Here is a 19,363-nt window from a genome sequence, read left to right on the forward strand (position 1 = left end):
ATCTTGTTAAAGGTAAAAAAAAAAGGAAACAATTATTTCGAAATTGTAACAGAACTTCTTCAATGAGAACATTTATATTGCCATTAATTCTTCCATTTTTCCCAAATGTGCATTACAAGTATAGGAAGAAAGTCTATTTTATCACATTTTGTCCTATACATTTATCATTTCCCTCTACTAGTTACCCGTTGGTATCAAGATTTAGTGTTTATCTTGAGATGTATACAATTGTCCCCAAAAACTGTCTTGTGAAATTGTCAATCAACTGCCTCCACATTCCTGTAGCCAAGTTATGACCACATACTTAATGGCAAACACTGGGTTGATTTCTCACTAGATGCTCGTTTTGGAGCTCAGAGTCAAAAACCTCAATGAAGTTGGAGCTGATGCATCATCATCTTCTGCCTGGCTTATTAGAGTAGCCTCTTATTCTGTCTCTTTCAAGCCTCTTAATTCTTTAGTCTTTCCTCTAATTCCTTGAGTTGCCTTTCTAAAAATACTGTTTCTCTTTTGTTTTTTATTTCCTTGGTAAGCACCCAAAGTTGACTTATGTTGCTTGCGTTCTTTTTAAAATTTTTTCGGGGGGGGTGGGAAATTCTCAAACAATTTTTGAACAAGCAATTTAAATATCCAATAAAGACTAAATAAACAAATGAAAACAATAATTAAAACCCTCAACACTTATTTAAAAGAACTTTCCAAATAATTCGAAATTTTATTATCATGATGCATGGGACCAGCTCTGCCCTTCTGGAGCATTAGACAAAGTCAAGATATAAAAGAGTATGCACTCATTTTTTCTTTTTTTTTTTTTTGAGTTGGAGTCTCACTCGGTCGCCCAGACTGGAGTGCAGTGGTCGCTCCCGGTCATCGCAGCCTCGACCTACTGGGCTCCGGCGATCCTTACGCCTCAGCCTTCCGAGTAGCCGGAACTATAGGCACGCGCTACCACGCCCGGCTGATTTTTTGATTTATTGTAGAGATGAGGTCTTGCTGCCTAGGCGGGTCTCGAACCCGCGCGCTCAGGCAATCCACTCACCTCAGCCTCCCAAAGGCGCGGGATTACAGGCTGAGCCACCGAGCCCGGCTTGCACTCATTATTTCACTGTGTACTAATGCATGCACTTTACACGTAAGAGGCTGTCTTCAAGGCTGAAGTTGTTTTTCATATGCCTTCAACTATAAACAAATTTTTATGTTTTCACATAATAGATATGGGGACGAGTTCTTCCTGTGAAGGAAACAGACACAAGCCAAGTAGCAAACAAAAATTGTCAAAAGCCAGTCAAACTGGTAATGAGACAGTTCAATAGAAGTGTCTTACATTATTGATCTGGTTACCACCAAAAGCCATTACTCTATCTGAATGCAGTAATCTAAGGTTGAGTAAATTTGTTCAGAGAAAATTAGCTTCATCTAAACTCTACCCATACTGTATGAGGACACAAAAACTTTATGTTGATCAATAATGTTAAGGGAACATTTTGGCTAATATTGAAATCTAAAAAAATGCATAAAAAAGTTAATTACCAGCATCCTCACCTCCTGATTATACTCTGCCCCGTGGTCTTTCCCCTCATTCTTAGTATTCTTCAGATCCCATCTTTAGTGATCTTTTCTGTTTTCTGTTTCACCACTAATACTTAGTTTCCAGTTAGCATCTTCCATTTACTCTTCTGTCTTCCAAACAAGAGATCTTATTAGAAATTCAGAAATATTTGCAATACAGTGTTGCCATTATGTTGAGTGTTTTATACTGATTTAGCAAAACATTTAGAATAATAATGAAATAAGGTTGAAGTTAATTGAGTCTAATTCTTTTAGAAAACAATAACTTGGCTAATAAGTATATTTTCATCATAAAATGTGCTTGTTCTACTTTTTTCATTCTAATGCAGTTTTGACTATATTATCTAGTATTCTATTCTTTAAAAATTCAGTGGAACCCTAAGAGATAAACTGATGCAAACCCTAAAGCAGGACGCAATCTATGAGTCTCATGTAAGCTGTTTCATTCTAAGTTATTCTTCCTACCTTAGTTACTCATGAGTTACTGTTGAACAAAACATCCATGAGAACAGACTGACAACACAATATACATTATTCATTCAAAAGTTTGGATAGTGGAACATATGCTAAGTGCATCACCATGTTCCAGGTTTTTAGAAAATAATATTAATAATTCTGATAAGGAATTGTTTTACTCCTTTTTGTAAAAAAAAAAAAAAAAATTAACAGAAACATCCATAATTTCTGTACCCATTAGTATTAAGACTTTAAAACAATATATTTCTATATAATTAGTCACCACTCATTGCAATTTCTGTAATTATAATTCTGACTTTCCCTTTCCCAAGAGAATTTATTGTCATCCTTGATGAGAAATATTTCTGGTATGTGTGTCTGTAGTTTTGTTGTGGTGGTGGTGGTGGTTGATGTTTTAATTTGGTTGAATGCAAGAGTACCACTAACACTAGTGAAAATAAACTTTTTGGATATATGCATATTTTTAAAATGAGCATTCCTTTATTTTGAACCCTTCTAATATATTTCTCTAATTTTTTCTCCGAAGGAAGAACTTTATGATTATTCTGATGAGCTCACTTTAATATGCTTCTTGTACATAAAAGCCTATGTAATCTATATACTAGTTTCTCAGATACATTTTAATATCATTGCTTGTAGAGTGCAATGATGTCCAAGGAATACCTCTCTAACTCTAAAATATTATTGTAATGGAATAATACTGTCCAATAATTATTGGCAATATGTTTTAAGTGCTTGCTTTTAAGTCATCCAACCAAAAGAACAACACGCAATGTGAATAATTGGGAAGAGACAAATTTGGAACTACACAAGGTATTTCAAAGTCAGTCATTGCAGCATATGTTTAGGATGGCTACTATTACTGCCAGAAATGTTGATCATCTGCTGTCATTCAGTTTGCCTGAGAGTGCTAATGCAATTGTTGTGGAGATTTGTAGATTTTTCTATACTCTCTTGAAAGATTAAACAGCAGGGATCCATTTGCCAAATTAAAGGAAAATGGATCCCTTTGTGTAGGTCTCAAAGAGGCTGCATTTACATGCATCAAGTTGTTCAAAATACAAAACAATTTAGAAGAAGTTGAGGCCAATAAATAGATATTTCACAAGCAACCAATTATCAATTTAACTTTTCTTGGACAGGAGTATCTGCTTAATTTTCTGAACTCTCCATTTGACTAATTACAGCATCCACCTTTGTGCCTCTGCTTTAATAAATATTGCATCTTTCTGTGTAGGCACAATTCAAATCCCCCTCCACTTTACTTGTCAGTTCCAGTGATGTGAAATACTGGGAAGTCTCTGGCAACAGCTGCTAAAAACACAGCATTTTTTACATTGTAACCGCCCAATTTTTGGTTAGAACACTGAAATGACATTGGGAAATATCTCTTTCCTATACTGTGTATTCTTAGAAGAACTCAATAGCAAGGTATCCTACTTTCCCACAACCCAAACATAGACAAGTACCATTAAGTACTTAGTTCATGTTTTCTGAAGAGATACTGAAATTTGAACACCAAGATACAAATAGAAGGTATATTAGATGTACTCAACCTTAGTAGTGACATTAGACAGTTAAGTAATTTTTACTACTCTGAAATTTTTAGCTACTCTAGACTTGGCTATTCTCAAGAATTGTTCCATATGTTTCCATCAATTCTATAAGCTAACTGATATTTTTCTTACATATGAAATGTATATATTTATATATTTCTTCTGAAATTTATCTCTTGAAGACATCTATAAAAATATGAGATTCAGAACTGGAAGTCTCTTCCAATGAACTTTTTTGTAAAGATTGGGGTAAAAACAGCTTCACTTTGAAGGCTAAATTCAGCTTCATTAAATAGGGAGACTAGTAAGTGAAATTTTATGTCCCTAAAGTTTGATGTTTATAGTGATATTGTCACAAAAACACAGTTACTTTCCAATGTAAGCTATAACAGAATGACAGTGCTCTCCTGCTTCATCCAACTGACCAAGAAATTCTATTTTTCAATAAAATCATTTATATTTGTCTCTATTTCTTTATTTAAAAATGAACTATGCTCCTTTACACTAGATCTTTAATTTATATGCCAGAATCTCATCATTTTGTTCTCCTTAGTACACACATCCTATGGTAGTCATTCTCAAGTAAGCAAGTAAAAGAGAGATTTACCTTCAGATCTTTTCATGTTCTCCCATATTTCTCAGGTGCAGTGAAGGTGGGTGGAAGAGATGAGAAAGAATTGCTGAGATGTGCTTTTCCACCATCTATTTCTTCATGCAACATAAAACTCTGTCACCATCTATATCTAATCCCACAATGACAACAATAGTCTATAGCATGGAAGGAACCCATCCTTTGCAATTAAAATGACATGCATCTGACAATTGACTGAACTGAGAGGCTAGCTTTCTCAGTAAATACATGATGACTCTGCAACCTACAGAAGCAATATGATGGTTCCCAATGAGTTATAGAAGGAGTAAGGCCAGAATCTGATGCTTTTCGCTCAGAAGCCAGAGCATTTTCTGGAATGGTTATCATGTTTCTTGGAATAAAATTTTACTCATATTAATTCAAGAGTCATACATAGTTTCAAAGCAATTTTGTTTTTCTTATACCATTCAAAAGTTTAAATACTATCAAACGATTTTATTTTGGGATTTTTAGCATGCTTCAGGTTTCCTAAAATGCCATCCACAATCCTCTTTAAGTTCAGTCTCATCTGGTTAACTCCTACTTATCCTTGGGGTTTGTTAAGCATCTACCTTCTTCTGCAGTCTTCCCTGGTAGCATTTCCTAACTAGACACTGCTCTACTTCTGTATTTCCATTCAGAAAGAAGAGGTTTTTTTTTGTTTTTTTTTTATCCTGTTGTTGATACTACTATAGTTATTATTTATCATCATTATCATGGAAAAGTACCTGCCACAAAGAAGATACACAAATACATATCACATAAGCATAAATCCTATCACCAGATTTCTTATTCCATATTTTCCCTCCTATAAAGTTAGTTTATTATAGCAGATCAATGACTACTTCAGAAAATCAGAATTGCAAAAACTTTTAATAGTTTCACTGTACCAACTACAATCTCCAGGTCATCAACACTTGTATCATTAACACATCATTTTTAAATTCAATATGAATTTATTGAACATAGTCTGTGTTGGGTGCTACCCTAAGTATAGAATATTGAAAGTCAAATGCAACATAACTGTCTATCCTCAAGAGTCTTCCTTTCAAATGAGAGAGGATTAAAAGGCAGATGATTACAATGAAATGCAACAAAGTCTGTGATAGAATTATGCACAGTGTGCCATAGAACTCATAGAAGAGATACCTCTAATTGTATCAGTGAAGATTGAAGGCAAACAACTGAAGTCATATCTGTCTAAATTAAGCAGAAAAATTATTTATTTCTTTTGGATAATTCATAGAATCACTGGGGAAACCAGGCAACCAAAACCAGAAAAAAAAAGCAGAAATGAAGGGAGGCCAGCTTGTCAGAATCAAAGTCAAAAATTAAAAAAAATAAAAGCATCCCACAGAGCCAGGCTGGTGGGCACCACTGCAATTTCTCCTGGAAATAAGATAGTGGAGACTGTACTGCTTCAGCCAATGATGCTGAATCCCACATCTCTCAGTGGAAAATGAATGTGACTACTGCTGCAACTGTCAACAAAATGGGTTTTCCATTGGTCTTGCGGTATGTGTTTCTAGATCGTGATTCATTTATGGTTAGTTAAGACTAGGTTCACAACGGTAGCCTAACTTCAAGGATGATAGGAACATGGATATCTGGCCTTTTTTTTTTTTTAAGCTCTATAGGGGGCGCAAAGTTTTGTTTTTTCATCAAAACTTTCATGATTTTTATTCCTGATTAATTTATTAATGGTGAGAAGTATAAAAATGTTGTGTTGTTAAAAAGACAAATGTACATACTTCACAATCCAAAATGGATGGAAGGAAGGCTGCGTAAGAGATAGTTTTCGTTAAGGTGTTGTGCTTTTAAAAGTTAAATTGGGGTTATCTGGCTATTTAGACAGAAAGCAGAGCATTGGCAAAGATACAGAGAATCTCAATACCCACACAAGTTTGACTGTAGTGGGATAAAGAGTATAGCATGGGAGCTCAAGATGAAAATTTAAAAGGATGAATATAAGTGTAGATTGGAGATGACAACTGATACCAGGTCATGAAGGGCTTTATATTTTTGCTAAATGTCTTTTATTTAAACCTCTGTAGAATGGGAAGCCAGAAACAGATACTAAAATGACTTCGCGTTTTAGAAAAATTAGCTATCTACATAGCTGAATGGATACTATATTAGAGGGGCTATTCTGGAAAAAGCAGATAAGAGCAACTATAAATTTTTGGGTTTCAGAAAACAATATCCCAAAATTAAAGTCCCAGAAGCAAAAGTTTTTCTCTGACCTTCCCCTTCCTTCCTGTCTCTCAGTCCCATTCTCTTCTGAGGTTGGTCATAGAAACTAGAATCTCTCTTCCCCAAGCAGGTCATAAAAACTAGAACCCCCTTTTCCCAAAGATAGCCATAAAACCTAAAAAATATTACTCTAACTTTCCCTCTACTTTTAGGTGTAAAACCCAATGAAATTATCTGACCTAACTCCTTTGACTGTAGGTCATAAGATTCACATTCCTGAGAAGATCTGCCCCATATGCAGATGGAAGGAATGTAGAGGGGTCAAGAGAAACCTAGATAGACCTTGCTGGGTTTCCCCACTCAGTCTATTAACATTAGATCATTCCCTTTTGTTCAATCATATTGAGACAGGGTAACTAGCATAGATTAGACATAGATGGATAAATTTCCCATAGGTAGGTTTTAGGAAGCATTCAGGCATTTTTAAAATTGCATTTTACTTCAGATGCAAGAATAGAACAGTCCAACCTTTCAATTCATGGTTTATTATAATAGTTGCTAAGAATCTCTCAAGTTCCCTGTCAAAGGAGGAAGGCTGAAAACCACCCTTTTGCTCAGAAACTTGTGAATTGGAGTCTGGCAGGTCTCCTGGAAAAGACAATGTGGTCAGGAAAAGAAAATTCCCCACCTTCTCTCCTCCCACAGGAGCCCTGAGATGTCAGTGTCTAGAATGGTGGTTGCCTGGGCTCCACCCTCTTTAGCATGTTAATCATTGTGAAAAGTATATCAAGTCTATGGTAAAGAGCAAAAGGCATGGTTTCTTTCACCCATGCCAGGTCTAGCATGTCTCCATTTCTTTTCTCCCTTCTTTCTTTTAATAAACTTTGTTTGGCCTTTGGGAGGCTGAGGTGAGTGGATTGCCTGAGCCCGCGAGTTCAAGACCCGCCTGGGCAGCGAGACCTCATCTCTACAATAAATCAAAAAATCAGCTGGGTGTAGTAGCGCATGCCTGTAATTCCAGCTACTTGGAAGGCTGAGGTGGAAGGATCACCGGAGCCCAGCAAGTCGAGGCCAGGAGCAGCCACTGCACTCCAGTCTGGGCGACAGAGACTCCAACTCAAAAACAAACAAACAAACAAACAAATAAACTTTGTTTGAAAACTTTGCTGGCTGCTGTAAAATTCATTTTAGAAATGAGTCAAAGAATCCACAAGTTTTGCACCCCACTCTACACAGCATCATGTATGATTGTCAATACTTTGTTGAATCTAAGCATAAAAATATACAATTTCCCTTGTATTTTGGGTTCTTCATTCTGAAGGCTCCTGCATATACACTTTAAATAAATGTGTATATCTTTTCTTAAGTTAATTTGCCTTTTAATTTGCTTGAGCTTATTTTTCAGTGAATCTTCAGAGGGCCAATGGGAACTCTCTGTGCAGTCCCTACAAAATCACAGAGAATAAAAAGGATGCCAAAGCTAGGGTAATTGTAATGATGATGGAAGAAGGAAAGACATACTCCTTATATTCACAATCTTTTGTGCTAATATATCAAGCATGGGTTAAAATCTAAAATGTGTGAACCACTGAGGATCCAAAAATAAATAAAATGCAAAGTCTTTTCTTGAGGAGCTTACAGTTTAGTTATAAACACACCTAAAGATAATTAATATTAGAACAGTTTTTGTGACTTGAAATTGAGTTCTCAAATGTTTAATATCTATTTTTAAGCTGGGGTCACTAAAGTTCTTATTAGGGAAATCATTTAGTTATTAAAATGTGACAGAGTTTTCCATATTCACCATGATATTGGAAATAAAAGGAGAATTTGTGAATTCAACAAAGGTGTTGGTATTGGGAATTATAGCCTTTTTCGCACCAAAACCACTACTAGCTTTATATAGAAATGGCAAGAGGGAAGAATTGTGCACAATCAAGGCGGGAGCAACTGTAATGAAACACAGCAAACAGAACTAGCATATAATTTTTTGTGATATTCAAGCAAAATTACTTATGATAACTGCTTCCTTTATATGTTTTTGTTTTTCTTAAAAGGCAAAGAAGAAAAACACGTCTCCTTTTCTTCTCTTAAGAAATAATGATGAGATGTCTTCTATATACTAGAAAGTATGCTAAATGATAGAGATGTGGGACAATATCTTGCCCTCATAAAGCTTACAATAAGTTAGAAAAGACTGATAATTGGCAACTCACACACAGAATATATCACCTCTGTGAAGGATTACTATGAAATCCCACCATAAGCAATTCTAGCTCCTGCAGTCTAAAAAGCTGAAGATTGGGAAGTACTTAATAATACTCAATTTAAACTTCATCTAAGTACTCTGGGAAAGAATATTCTAGGTCAAGGTTAAGTATTCACTAAAAAGAAGTCTTAGAGTTTATCTGAATAAGAATAATTACTTTATAAGTTCAACTGAAATACAACTGTATTAAATGATTGCCACGAAATGCCAAAAAGATAGTGTCAATACTCTTCTAGGTTTTGAAAAGTTGACAAGTTTGATGATACCATAGCAATAACAAATAATAACTATTTGTGCTATATTGTGAAGCAGTATCCATGAGATTCTCCTTGAAATTGTTTGACACTGTAAGAGTTATATATATAGTCTGATAATCTTTGAATCAGATTTGGTTAAAAGGATCTGGAATTTATTGATGTCTTAGGCTATCATAAACATTTACTTTAATCTTCAACTAGAGAAAGAAGTTTTTAAAGTTTAGTTTAGGCCATTTATGTTGACCTGAATTTTAAAGCATGTTGTGAGTGGATTTTCTCTCATTTCCTACAATATTAATAAATAAATTGCTTTTGTTGCTATTTCATGTACATTCATTCAAATAAACAGGACAATTTATGTAAATATAACTATTTTACAAAAACTCATTATCTGAGAAAATCATGTTACAGTCCTCTTTGAAAGTTCAATAAGGAACAGCATCTATGCATTTTTAAATCTGCCAGTCTATTCATGAGAGAAGAATTATTGAGGTTTTCTTTGACAGCTCAGAGAAACTGTGCCTAGACTTCAATGGTTTAAACCAATTATATGGCCCCTATTAAAGAATGGCTTCTTTTCTTTGACATTATTGTTTTGATTTGTTCTTTCAGAGAATAGTAAGGAAGAGCCCATCCATGCACTGTGACTATGCGCATGGTGGAGATACTTCAGGCTCTAGTTTATAAGTATCCTCTGTCTTAGGATTTAAGAAAATTTTGAAGCTGACACATTCTAAAAGAGTGAAACCATTTAGAAAAGAAGAAAATCATGATCTTCAAAGTCAAACTGTTCAGAAAAAATAGAAGTAAATCTCTTCAGCCAATCTGTGCTCTCTTTCCCTCTCTCCCTCTCTCTCCCTCTCTCTCTGTCTCTGTCTCTCTCTCTCTCTCTCTCTCTCTCACACACACACACACACACCATATATAGAACAGCACAAATAGCTCCCTTTCTTTTCTTTTTATAATTCTTATATGGTGAAAGCATATTAGTAAGAATAGTAACATAAGATAAATACAGTAAGATATCAAATAAATAAAAAATTCTTATAAAATAGATATCTTATAAAATCTTATAAATACATGTATAAAATAAATAAATAGTATAACTAATGACAACATCTACCAGGTTATTTTCAAACTTTTAAAACTCAAACAATAACTCTATTTATTTACAGGGAGCCAGTTTGTGTGTTGTAATCAGGTTTTTCTGGGTATTAATGCTTTTCCACGTACCATCTTACTTATTCTACCAGCCTGATGAAGTAGACACCATTTATCTAGTTCTCTTTATGAGAAAGCTGAGGTTTAAAAAGTTAAATATTATGTCAAAATTTTTACAATAAGAAGATGATGAAGTTTTTTATTCAAATCCAGGTCTTTCGAACATTATAAGCAGTGTCCTTGCTTAATGTGTGCTACATTGCCTCAACTACACTTGCACATTAAACGAATCTTTTTTGAGGGTCAGGTTCTGGAATCAGCAAAGGAGGGGGAAAAGTAAATATATTACTCTTAAGAATTCTCTAGCCATGTTTAGTTTTTCAGAAATTCCAATTGAGCATTTTTTTCTTTTTTTTTTCTTAGTTTTTGGAACTATAATATACTATTATTTCTTTAGTTGAACATCAGAGGAAGCTTGCAGGATATGAAAACATGTATTTAAATACTAGAATCAGCTTTGGAACAGCAAGATATATTATGAGAGGCCACAGAAATGAAACTGATAGAATTAAATTCATGTTTTCTCTAGGTCATACAAACTGAGTAGATTTATCCCACATCATTTAAATTGTTATTTTCTCCCCTTCCTTCTTTCCTCTCTTCCTTCCTTTCTTCCTTGCTTCTTTTTTTCTTCCTTCCTTCTTTCCTTCTTTTTTTTTGTTTTTGGTTTTCTTATTGAAAAGAAGGGGTGTTTGCTAAGCCCATAAGTGAATTCATTTGAATTAATTGCACATATGATAGTTCCAAAAATTTTTATTATACTCACAAATACCATAATACTTATGAGACGATACACCAATCTTCAAAATATTACATAAAATTTCAGTATTTTCTTAAAAATTTACAGCATCAGCTGGCTTTTTAGCTATTCTTATTCTCAAGGGAAAAGACACTAAGATGGAAAGATTTTATCTAAAATGGTTGCCACTGGTACACTCTTTATTTTTAGCTAGGGCAGTAGCATTAGTTAAAAATATAAGCTTGGAAATTCAGATCATATTACAAGAGCTTTTCCTTTCTACAGAGTCATATATAGCAAACTCTGATACTGTATCTTAAGTTTTCACTAAATGACACCAGTATAAAACAACCATATGAAACTCACCACTGACATGTTTATAGAATCTAGTGTTTTATACAGACCAAGAGAAAATATTTGTCTTGATCCTAAGGCAAGGAAACTATTCTTCACTGAATAGCCAACATGATTTTGACCTCATGACCACAATAAATCTTGTAACAGAATGGGCAGTGTTCTTTCTTTGCTTTATCCAGTACAAAGCTCAGTATTATATCTGAGACCCACATTTAGCAATTATGTAGTGCATGATGGCATCTGAACTTTGTCTCCGAGGTTTATCTTACTATTTTACCTAATTTTATCTTCATCTTATCTATATGCTTCTATCCTGGTATTCTAGATATTTCTCTAAGTCAGCCTCCGGCCTTATCTTGATCAAAGTAGAATTCAAGGAAACAAAGAAAGAAGTAAAACATAGTCATCAAAAATGATTAGATATCTCTTTGGGGATTCATGAAGTCAATTGTTAACAAGACCTATAAATCATAGCATGCCACAAGGCTAGAGTTATGATTTCTTTCCTGATCAGAAAGTTCTAACTGAATTATAGTAGAAATTTTTCTTTAGAAAGAATTCTTTAGAAAGATAGCAATGGGGGCCATAGTAGTAAATGAGACAGGTATGTCTCTTATTAGAGTATTGGGAAGAGATAGAAAAAACAATCAAACAAACAAGAAATTATACTAACCTGTGATAAGTGCTATAGGAGAAGAGACTGGAAGCACAAGGTTAAACAAATAAAACAATGGAAGTTTCTGTGAACGTGTGTGTTTGAACCTAGAAACGGTATTTAGGATTAGACTCTCCAATGATTAGGAACTATCTAGTCAATGGTGTTAAATTACAAAGAAGAATAGAATGACCCAGTTCTCCTGTATATTTTTGAAATTACAGCTAACAGTGTTGCATTGAACTAAAACCATGGGATTCACAAACATGTCCTTGTTCCCTTCTTTAAGCATCCAGGTACAGATATGTCATTCATATACTGAAGTTTATATCTGAGTATATCTGTAGTCTATCAGTAAAATAACTCAAAACTTCAGCATTTATGACATCTTTCCTTACAAAATGGACCTCTGTTTCAATTGCCTTGCTTATTTGTGGTCAATAACAATTTGAATGGGATGAAATCATTACAAACAAAACTGAGGACTTAAATTTAGCATAAGAACTGTATAGGAATATCTAAGTATACATATTTTTATATACTTACTATATTCAATATGTACATAGGAGAAAACCTGCATAGTTATTGTCAGGATTCCTAAGTGTGAGAATTTTGTCTTGCTTTTCAAAATCTTCCCAATAGAAGACAGCTGGCCAAACATTTGAACCCATTATTTCCAATTTGAGCTAAATAAACAAACATAAAAGAATCCTTTCCCAGTGCTGCTAAATGGAACCATCTTTCTCAAAATGAGAATCTCAAGTTTGAAAGACTATTTGCCTAAATACATTCTAATGCCTGGATAATTTATTTAATTTCATTCTGACGAAGTCATTCAGAGGCATCACTATTACTCTTCAAATCAAAGTGACACCGTGATTAAGTTCACATAATTCTAAACAATTCCTCCCATTTTGGAGAAAGGCAGAGAGGAAGAACATCACCAAGAGCCACATCTAGTCACATTTTCCCAACTGCTCTTATATTGAATGGAATCTGTCCTATTCCAGTAAGATATCAATTTTAGTATATATTTTCTTTTCTTCATTTCTTCTATTAGTACTTAAGGAACTTCAGTTCCATGTCTTTGAAAATATCTCCCAAAACAACAAAGTGTTATAAATGACAACTTTACAAATGTGCTTCACAGGACTTTGGGAGTGTGAGAGTCGAGACAGCGTAATTATCTGTAGTGTTTATTTAATAAAGTCTGAAGAGAACCCTACAAGTCACAGACATTTGAAGAGGGTCAACTTGATCATTGCAATCTCTTCCTACCTGCCTCTTTGGAAATCTGCGTGAAGGACTCCACACCTTTCTCTCCATAACTTCCTTCAGATGCGAGAGTAGACACATAATTCCAGCCTAGTGCCTTTACAATGTCTACCATGGCCTGGGCTTGGAAGGAATCAGGTGGTACCACGCGAGAGAAGAAGTCATAGCGTCGGTCATCACTTAGCTCAGGTGCTGTTGATGCATAACTAATCTGGGGGATCTGCAAAGACAAAAAAGCACCACATGAGAGTGCACAATCAGGATATGTGAGAGACTCATTTACACTTATGAAAATTTACTCAAAATACAGGGCTTGAACTACAAAGGGGGTGTATGTTTTACCAAATACCAACATGTAATTTTAAGCCACCTAAATGCAACCATCTTCTTCTTAGCAGCACAAAAGTATTGTTATTTTGTGCCTCGTCCTTTTATTTTCTCCTCTTAGGGAGAGACAATGAGGTTAGCAAAGGCTTTCCAAGGTCAGTTCATGATTGTTTAGTAAGAAGGGATTTATAACCATCCTACCAAACATTGTAGATCATTCTTTACTTCTTATCAACAAATAGAAATAGAAACACATCAACCTATCTGGAGCATATACAGAGATTGGTTTCATTGGTACATTTTGTGAATATTGGTGGATACCATTAGCCATCTAACATCAGTTGGCTATTGATGACATGCAAGAAAATATCTAATAAGCTGCCTGCATTATCTAACTTATTTTTCATAATAACTCTGCAAAGTAGCTCAATAATACCCTTAGACTCAGACAAGGGAGTTTCCTGACCTAAGGTCTTCACTCCAGTGTCTTAGCACCTTGGAGGACCTTCCTTAAAAATTTCAAAATTTCCTTCTGGGCTCTGGGAAAAAGCTGTTGGTACTATCTGGGTAGAGCCCACTCAGGTTCTGAGTCCCATCTTTTCCTTAGGATACCTTCTGACTACCTCAAATGGCATTCACAAGATGTCCTGAGGAGCTCTAGAACATGTTAGAAGGAGCTTTAGAGCAAGTGCCCTGCAGGGGTTACCTTAAGGTCTCATAGAAAGGCCCTGAATAAAAATCAGATTACTCACTTTTGCCAGTGTAGTATTTATTTCATGGGATCATATGAGATTAGATGACTAGAGTAGTTTTGACACACTGATATTAACTAAATCACATTTTTCATATAAAAAGAACTGCAAAAAATGTTTGCCTAAGGTCTCAAAAACCCTAAGGGTAGCCTCAAAGAAGCCATAAATGAGAACCCTGGCATAAGACCGAATCATTCAGGACCCCTATGCTAGTTACTTCTAAAAAGTACTGTAACAGTCTCCCACCCTCATTCTTTCTCTAACAAGCAGTAGACAATGTTTGGAAAATTAATTTTCATGTAATAATAATAAACTGTGACAAAATTCTGCTTATAACCTCTCCCAGGATTTATCTTTGCTTTATCATAACATTTTTTTAGATGAAGCCCAGCAGTCCTGTTTGGCCCAAATATGCCCACGCTAAACGCAAGTTGACCCTTTGAGACCAGAAAATTCTACTCATTGTTAACCTATTTATCTTCTTCCTTGGTTTACTTATAGTGTACCCCTCTGCAATTGTTTAAGCCTGGTTACTACTTTTGTAACGATCATTACTTTGCTAACATTTCTCAGTCAGCATTAGACTTGAGTTATGTGACCCTGATAACAGATGACCCACTATCTTTCATGCAGTTTACCTATGATGCAGTTCTGCTCTAAGATCTTGGTAGGTGAGCAGGTTTTCTGTCCCTGACTCAGCCCACAGCTAGTGTGAGGAAGCCTCAGTTACTGAAGTAGTAAGGTTTAGTAGAAGTAAAATTGGATTTGGTACTGACAAGATCTGGGATCAGAGCTTGATATTTTTGTTTGCTAGTGTTTACTTTGGTGAAGCTATTTCATTTCCATGAGTTGGTTGCATCATTAGTAAAATGTTGTTTTGAGACACAGGGAACATGAATGTGCATTACTTAGCATAATACCTGGGACAGAATGGGTGTTGAATACATGGGAATAATAAGGATCAAATTAGAGCAAAGCATGCTTTTCCTGACTAAAGCTGCCTGTCCCCCACATTTGAGGAGGAATGAGGTTAGCATGGGAATTCCAAGGTCAGAGTCATGGCTGTTTAGGAGGAAAGTTCTCTATGACATGTTATCACAAATATTTTTGTCTTTGTCCAATGGCAAAGAAGATGTTTGTATATGTATATATTACATATTTCTATTATTATTACTTTAGAAGTAATATCTACTATTTATTCAAGTTTTTTGTGCTAGTTCATGCTATAAAATTTTATATCAATTGCCTTGTCTAATCATCAGCAAATACTCTATATTATATCACAAGAAACTACATTAGGCTATATAGTACTATCATTAACTTGTTTTACAAAAGAGGAAATTGAGGCTTAAAAGAAGAATATGATCTTGACTTGGATCAAAAAGCTGTAAAATAGAGAGCACTATTCAAACTTGAAACTGCCCAATGCAAATGTCTGTAGTCTATTATGATATTTTGATGAATTGTTACTAAAACATTTTAAAAATAAAACAAGGAAGGCCAGTAGATTAATGAAGTCTAGACCAATTTTAGCTCACAGCACTGGCTACATAGTCAGTAAAAGTTATTTTTCCTGTCACTCCTAGACTACTGTTCAAACATCTTATTTAAACACCTTGGTAAGGCTCACACAAATATCTTTTTTTTTTAATTTTTATTTTAAAGATGTGGGGTACAATGAAGAGATATGTATACAAATGTTCATTATGCGGGTACCCTTGTTGATGAGGTGTGCCCCCTCTCCCAGCAGATTCCCACTACTGCCAATCCTTTTATTATAGTATTACCATAATTGTTCAAGGTTGCTTATGAATGAGAACATGTGATACTCAGTTCTTTGTTTCTGTGACAGATCACTCAGTATTATAGATTCTCAGTCCATCCAAGTTGCTGTGAAGTTCATAAATTTGTCCTTCTTTATGACTGTGTAATACTCCATATTCCATCGTGTATATATATGTACCACGATTTTTTTTATCCAGTTCTTTTTCAATGGTCAGCATGGTTGATTCCATATTTTTGCTATTGTGAACAATGTAGCAATAAACATTCATGGGCAGGTATCCTTTTTCATAGAGAGATTTGAGTTCCTTCAGGTATAGTCCCAGTAGGGGGATTGCAAGGTCGCATGGAAGGTCTATTTTTAGATCTTTTAGGAATCACCAAACTCTTTTCCACAGAAATTGTACTAGTTTACACTCCCACCAACAGTGTAGAAGTGTTTTTTTTACTTGCATCCTCTCCAGCATCTGTTGTTTTTTGAGTTATTGATGATGGCCATCCTGACTGGAATTAGGTGGTTTTAATTTGCATTTCTTTGATGACTAGTTAAGACTGAGTGTTTTTTCATGTATCTGTTTGCTGCTTGTATGTCTTCTTTTGAAAAGTGTCTGTTCATATCTTTTGTCCACTTTGTAATGGGCCTGATTTTTGTTTGTTTGTTTGTTTGTTTTTTCTTTTCTGCTTGAGTTCCTTGTAGATACGAGATGTTAGGCCTTTGTCAGATATACAGCTGGCAAGTATTTTTTCCCAGTCTTTGAGCTGTCTCTTCACCTTCTTGAAGGCTTCTTTGATTTTGTAGAAGCTTGTCAGTTTTTATGACATCTTACTTGTCTCTTATCTCTTATAGCATGGGCACTTGGAGTTTTGATCAGGAATTGGTTGCCAGTTTCAGTTTCCATAAGGATGTCTCCCACATTTTCTAAGGTTCTTACATTTTAAGGTTTTACATTCAGTCTTTGATCCATGTAATTTTTGTGTATGGTGATACGTAGGGTTCTTGTTTTTAATCTTCTGCATGTGGTCAGTCAGTTTTCCCAGCACCATTTACTGTACAGGTTCTCCTCTCCCCAGTTGTTAGTGGTGGAGGCTTTTTTGAAGATTAATTGGTTGAGAAATTGAGGTTTTGCTTCTGGAATCTCTGTCCTGTTCCATTGGTCTATATCCCTGTTCTTTTACCAATATCAGACTGTTTTGACTATTGTAGCTTTATAATAAAGTTTAAAGTGTGATACCTCCAATTTTTTTACCCCTGAGGAATGTTTTGGCTATTCGTGGTTGTTTATGTTTCAATATGAATTTTTGTATTGTCATTTCCATGTCTGAGAAGAATGCTGAATGCTACTGGTAATTTAATGGGTATTGTGTTAAGTCTGTAGATTGCCTTGGGTAGGATGGACATCTTAACAATGTTGATTCTTCCAATCCATGAGCATGTAATATTTTTTCCATTTATTTGTGTCATCTTTGATTTCTGTGAGCAGTATTTTATAGTTCTCATTGTAAAGTTCTTTCACTTCTCTGGTTGGGAATATGCCAAGGTATTTTTTTTTTTTTTTTTGTGGCTATTGTGAATGGGATTGTACTTTTTATTTGGGTTTCTGCTTGTTTATTGTAGGTATATAGAAGTGCGACTGTCTAAAAGCAGCAAGAGAAAAAGGTCAGACTACCTAGCGGGGAAGACCAATTAGAATAGCAGCCGATTTATCTACAGAAACACCTCAAGCAGGAAAAATTGGAGTCCAGTCTTCAAAGTTCTCAAAGATAACCATGTTAACCAAGAATTACCTACCCAGCTGAGTTTCATCAGTGATGGAAAATTAAAATCCTTCCCAGACATTCAATCCCCCACCTCCAGACCAGCTCTATCATGACAGGGATAAGCTCTAACACCTCAATGATTAGCCTGAATGTGAATGGTCTAATAGTTTTCAGTTTATTGTCTTTGTATTCACAGTTAAACAAGCCATATTATAATAATTTAGTTTTCTTTTCTAATTACATCAGTTATAATTGCTAAAAAAAAAAAAAGATCGTGGAGAAAATTGCTTTTCCTTTTTCTATTTCTCAATAATGACCATTTAAATATCAACTAGTATTTATTCTAATTTCTTATCTTGGCAAAAAATGTTTATTGCCAAATGAAAAATTTGTTTATTATTTAAAATTGTATTTTGTCAATATACAGATTGAGCTAAAACTCATAAAACTCATAGTTCATTTCTTTTTTCTTTCTTTTTTTTGGGGGTTGTTTTTGAGTTGGAGTCTCACTCTGTTGCCCAGACTGGAGTGCAGTAGCACACTCCCGGCCACTGCAGCCTCAACCTGCTGGGCTCTGGCGATCCTTCTGCCTCAGCCTTCCAAGTGGCTGGAACTACAGGCGCATGCTACCACGCCAGCTAATTTTTGATTTATTGTAGAGATGAGATCTGGCCAAGTTGTCCAGGTAGTTCTTGAACACATGGGCTTAGGCAATCCACTCACCTCAGCCTCCCAAAGTGCTGGGATTACAGGCTTGGCCACCAAGCCCAGCTTTCATTTCTTTATATTTAGAAAAAGATTCTTATAACTTAAAGGAAACTTCTAGATCATATGGCCCTAAGTCTGTCTCTCTATATAAATTTATGACTCTCTTGAGCAACACTCTGGGAATCTCTATCCAAACTTTGTGTCACCATTTATAGTCATGATTTTTGAAAGCACTTCCTTTATACTTGCTATTTATATGGGCTGTCCTTATATTTACTTGGGATATAGGATGGTACTTCTTCAGAAAATCTAGATAAATCCATTCTATGGACAATAACAAAATAATTATAATAATATAAGTCATTTAGCCTTTTTCCATGTGTGAAACATCATGCTCAGTGCTGTAATACATTATTTTAATCCTCACAAATAATATCAAATAACAAATAAAGAGATATAACAACATATCAAAATAATTTCTAATTTTATAAATAAAGAAGTCATGGCACAAAAAGATTAATGATTTCTAAGGTTACATGCATTAAGTGGCAGATCTGGAATTCACCTAAAGCATATTTATGAAGACTTTACTCCTAATCCCTGTCCCATAATTTCTCTTTAAAAAAACATTGTGTTGGTTAGAAATCATCACAGTTTATCATTTCTTTCACCTGCATTGATATGAATTAAGCATCTCTCTCTCTCTACTTCATTTTCTATCTGCTGTACTATATACCCTTGGTCTTATAACTTCTCACTCTCTTTCATGATAAAGATAAAAGATATCCCCCAATTTTTTTTTTTTTTTTACCTATTTGAGAAAGATGTTCTTTCCAC

At 34.8% G+C, this 19,363-nt stretch overlaps 1 protein-coding gene across 1 annotated transcript in view; it reads right to left on the reverse strand.

The window, feature by feature from the left end:
• Window positions 1–13,182: 13,182 nt before the first annotated feature.
• LOC103253616 (metabotropic glutamate receptor 7) overlaps window positions 13,183–19,363 on the reverse strand; it is a 273,476-nt gene continuing 267,295 nt past the window's right edge. The window contains exon 2 of the mRNA XM_008051872.2: window positions 13,183–13,419. Within this exon, the coding sequence (XP_008050063.1) occupies window positions 13,183–13,419 (237 nt within the window). The remainder of the gene's footprint in view (window positions 13,420–19,363) is intronic.

This window comes from Carlito syrichta, unplaced genomic scaffold, assembly GCF_000164805.1.
Source record: "Carlito syrichta isolate Samal-C Ts95f unplaced genomic scaffold, Tarsius_syrichta-2.0.1 Scaffold240504, whole genome shotgun sequence".
NCBI classification, from domain to species: domain Eukaryota; kingdom Metazoa; phylum Chordata; class Mammalia; order Primates; family Tarsiidae; genus Carlito; species Carlito syrichta.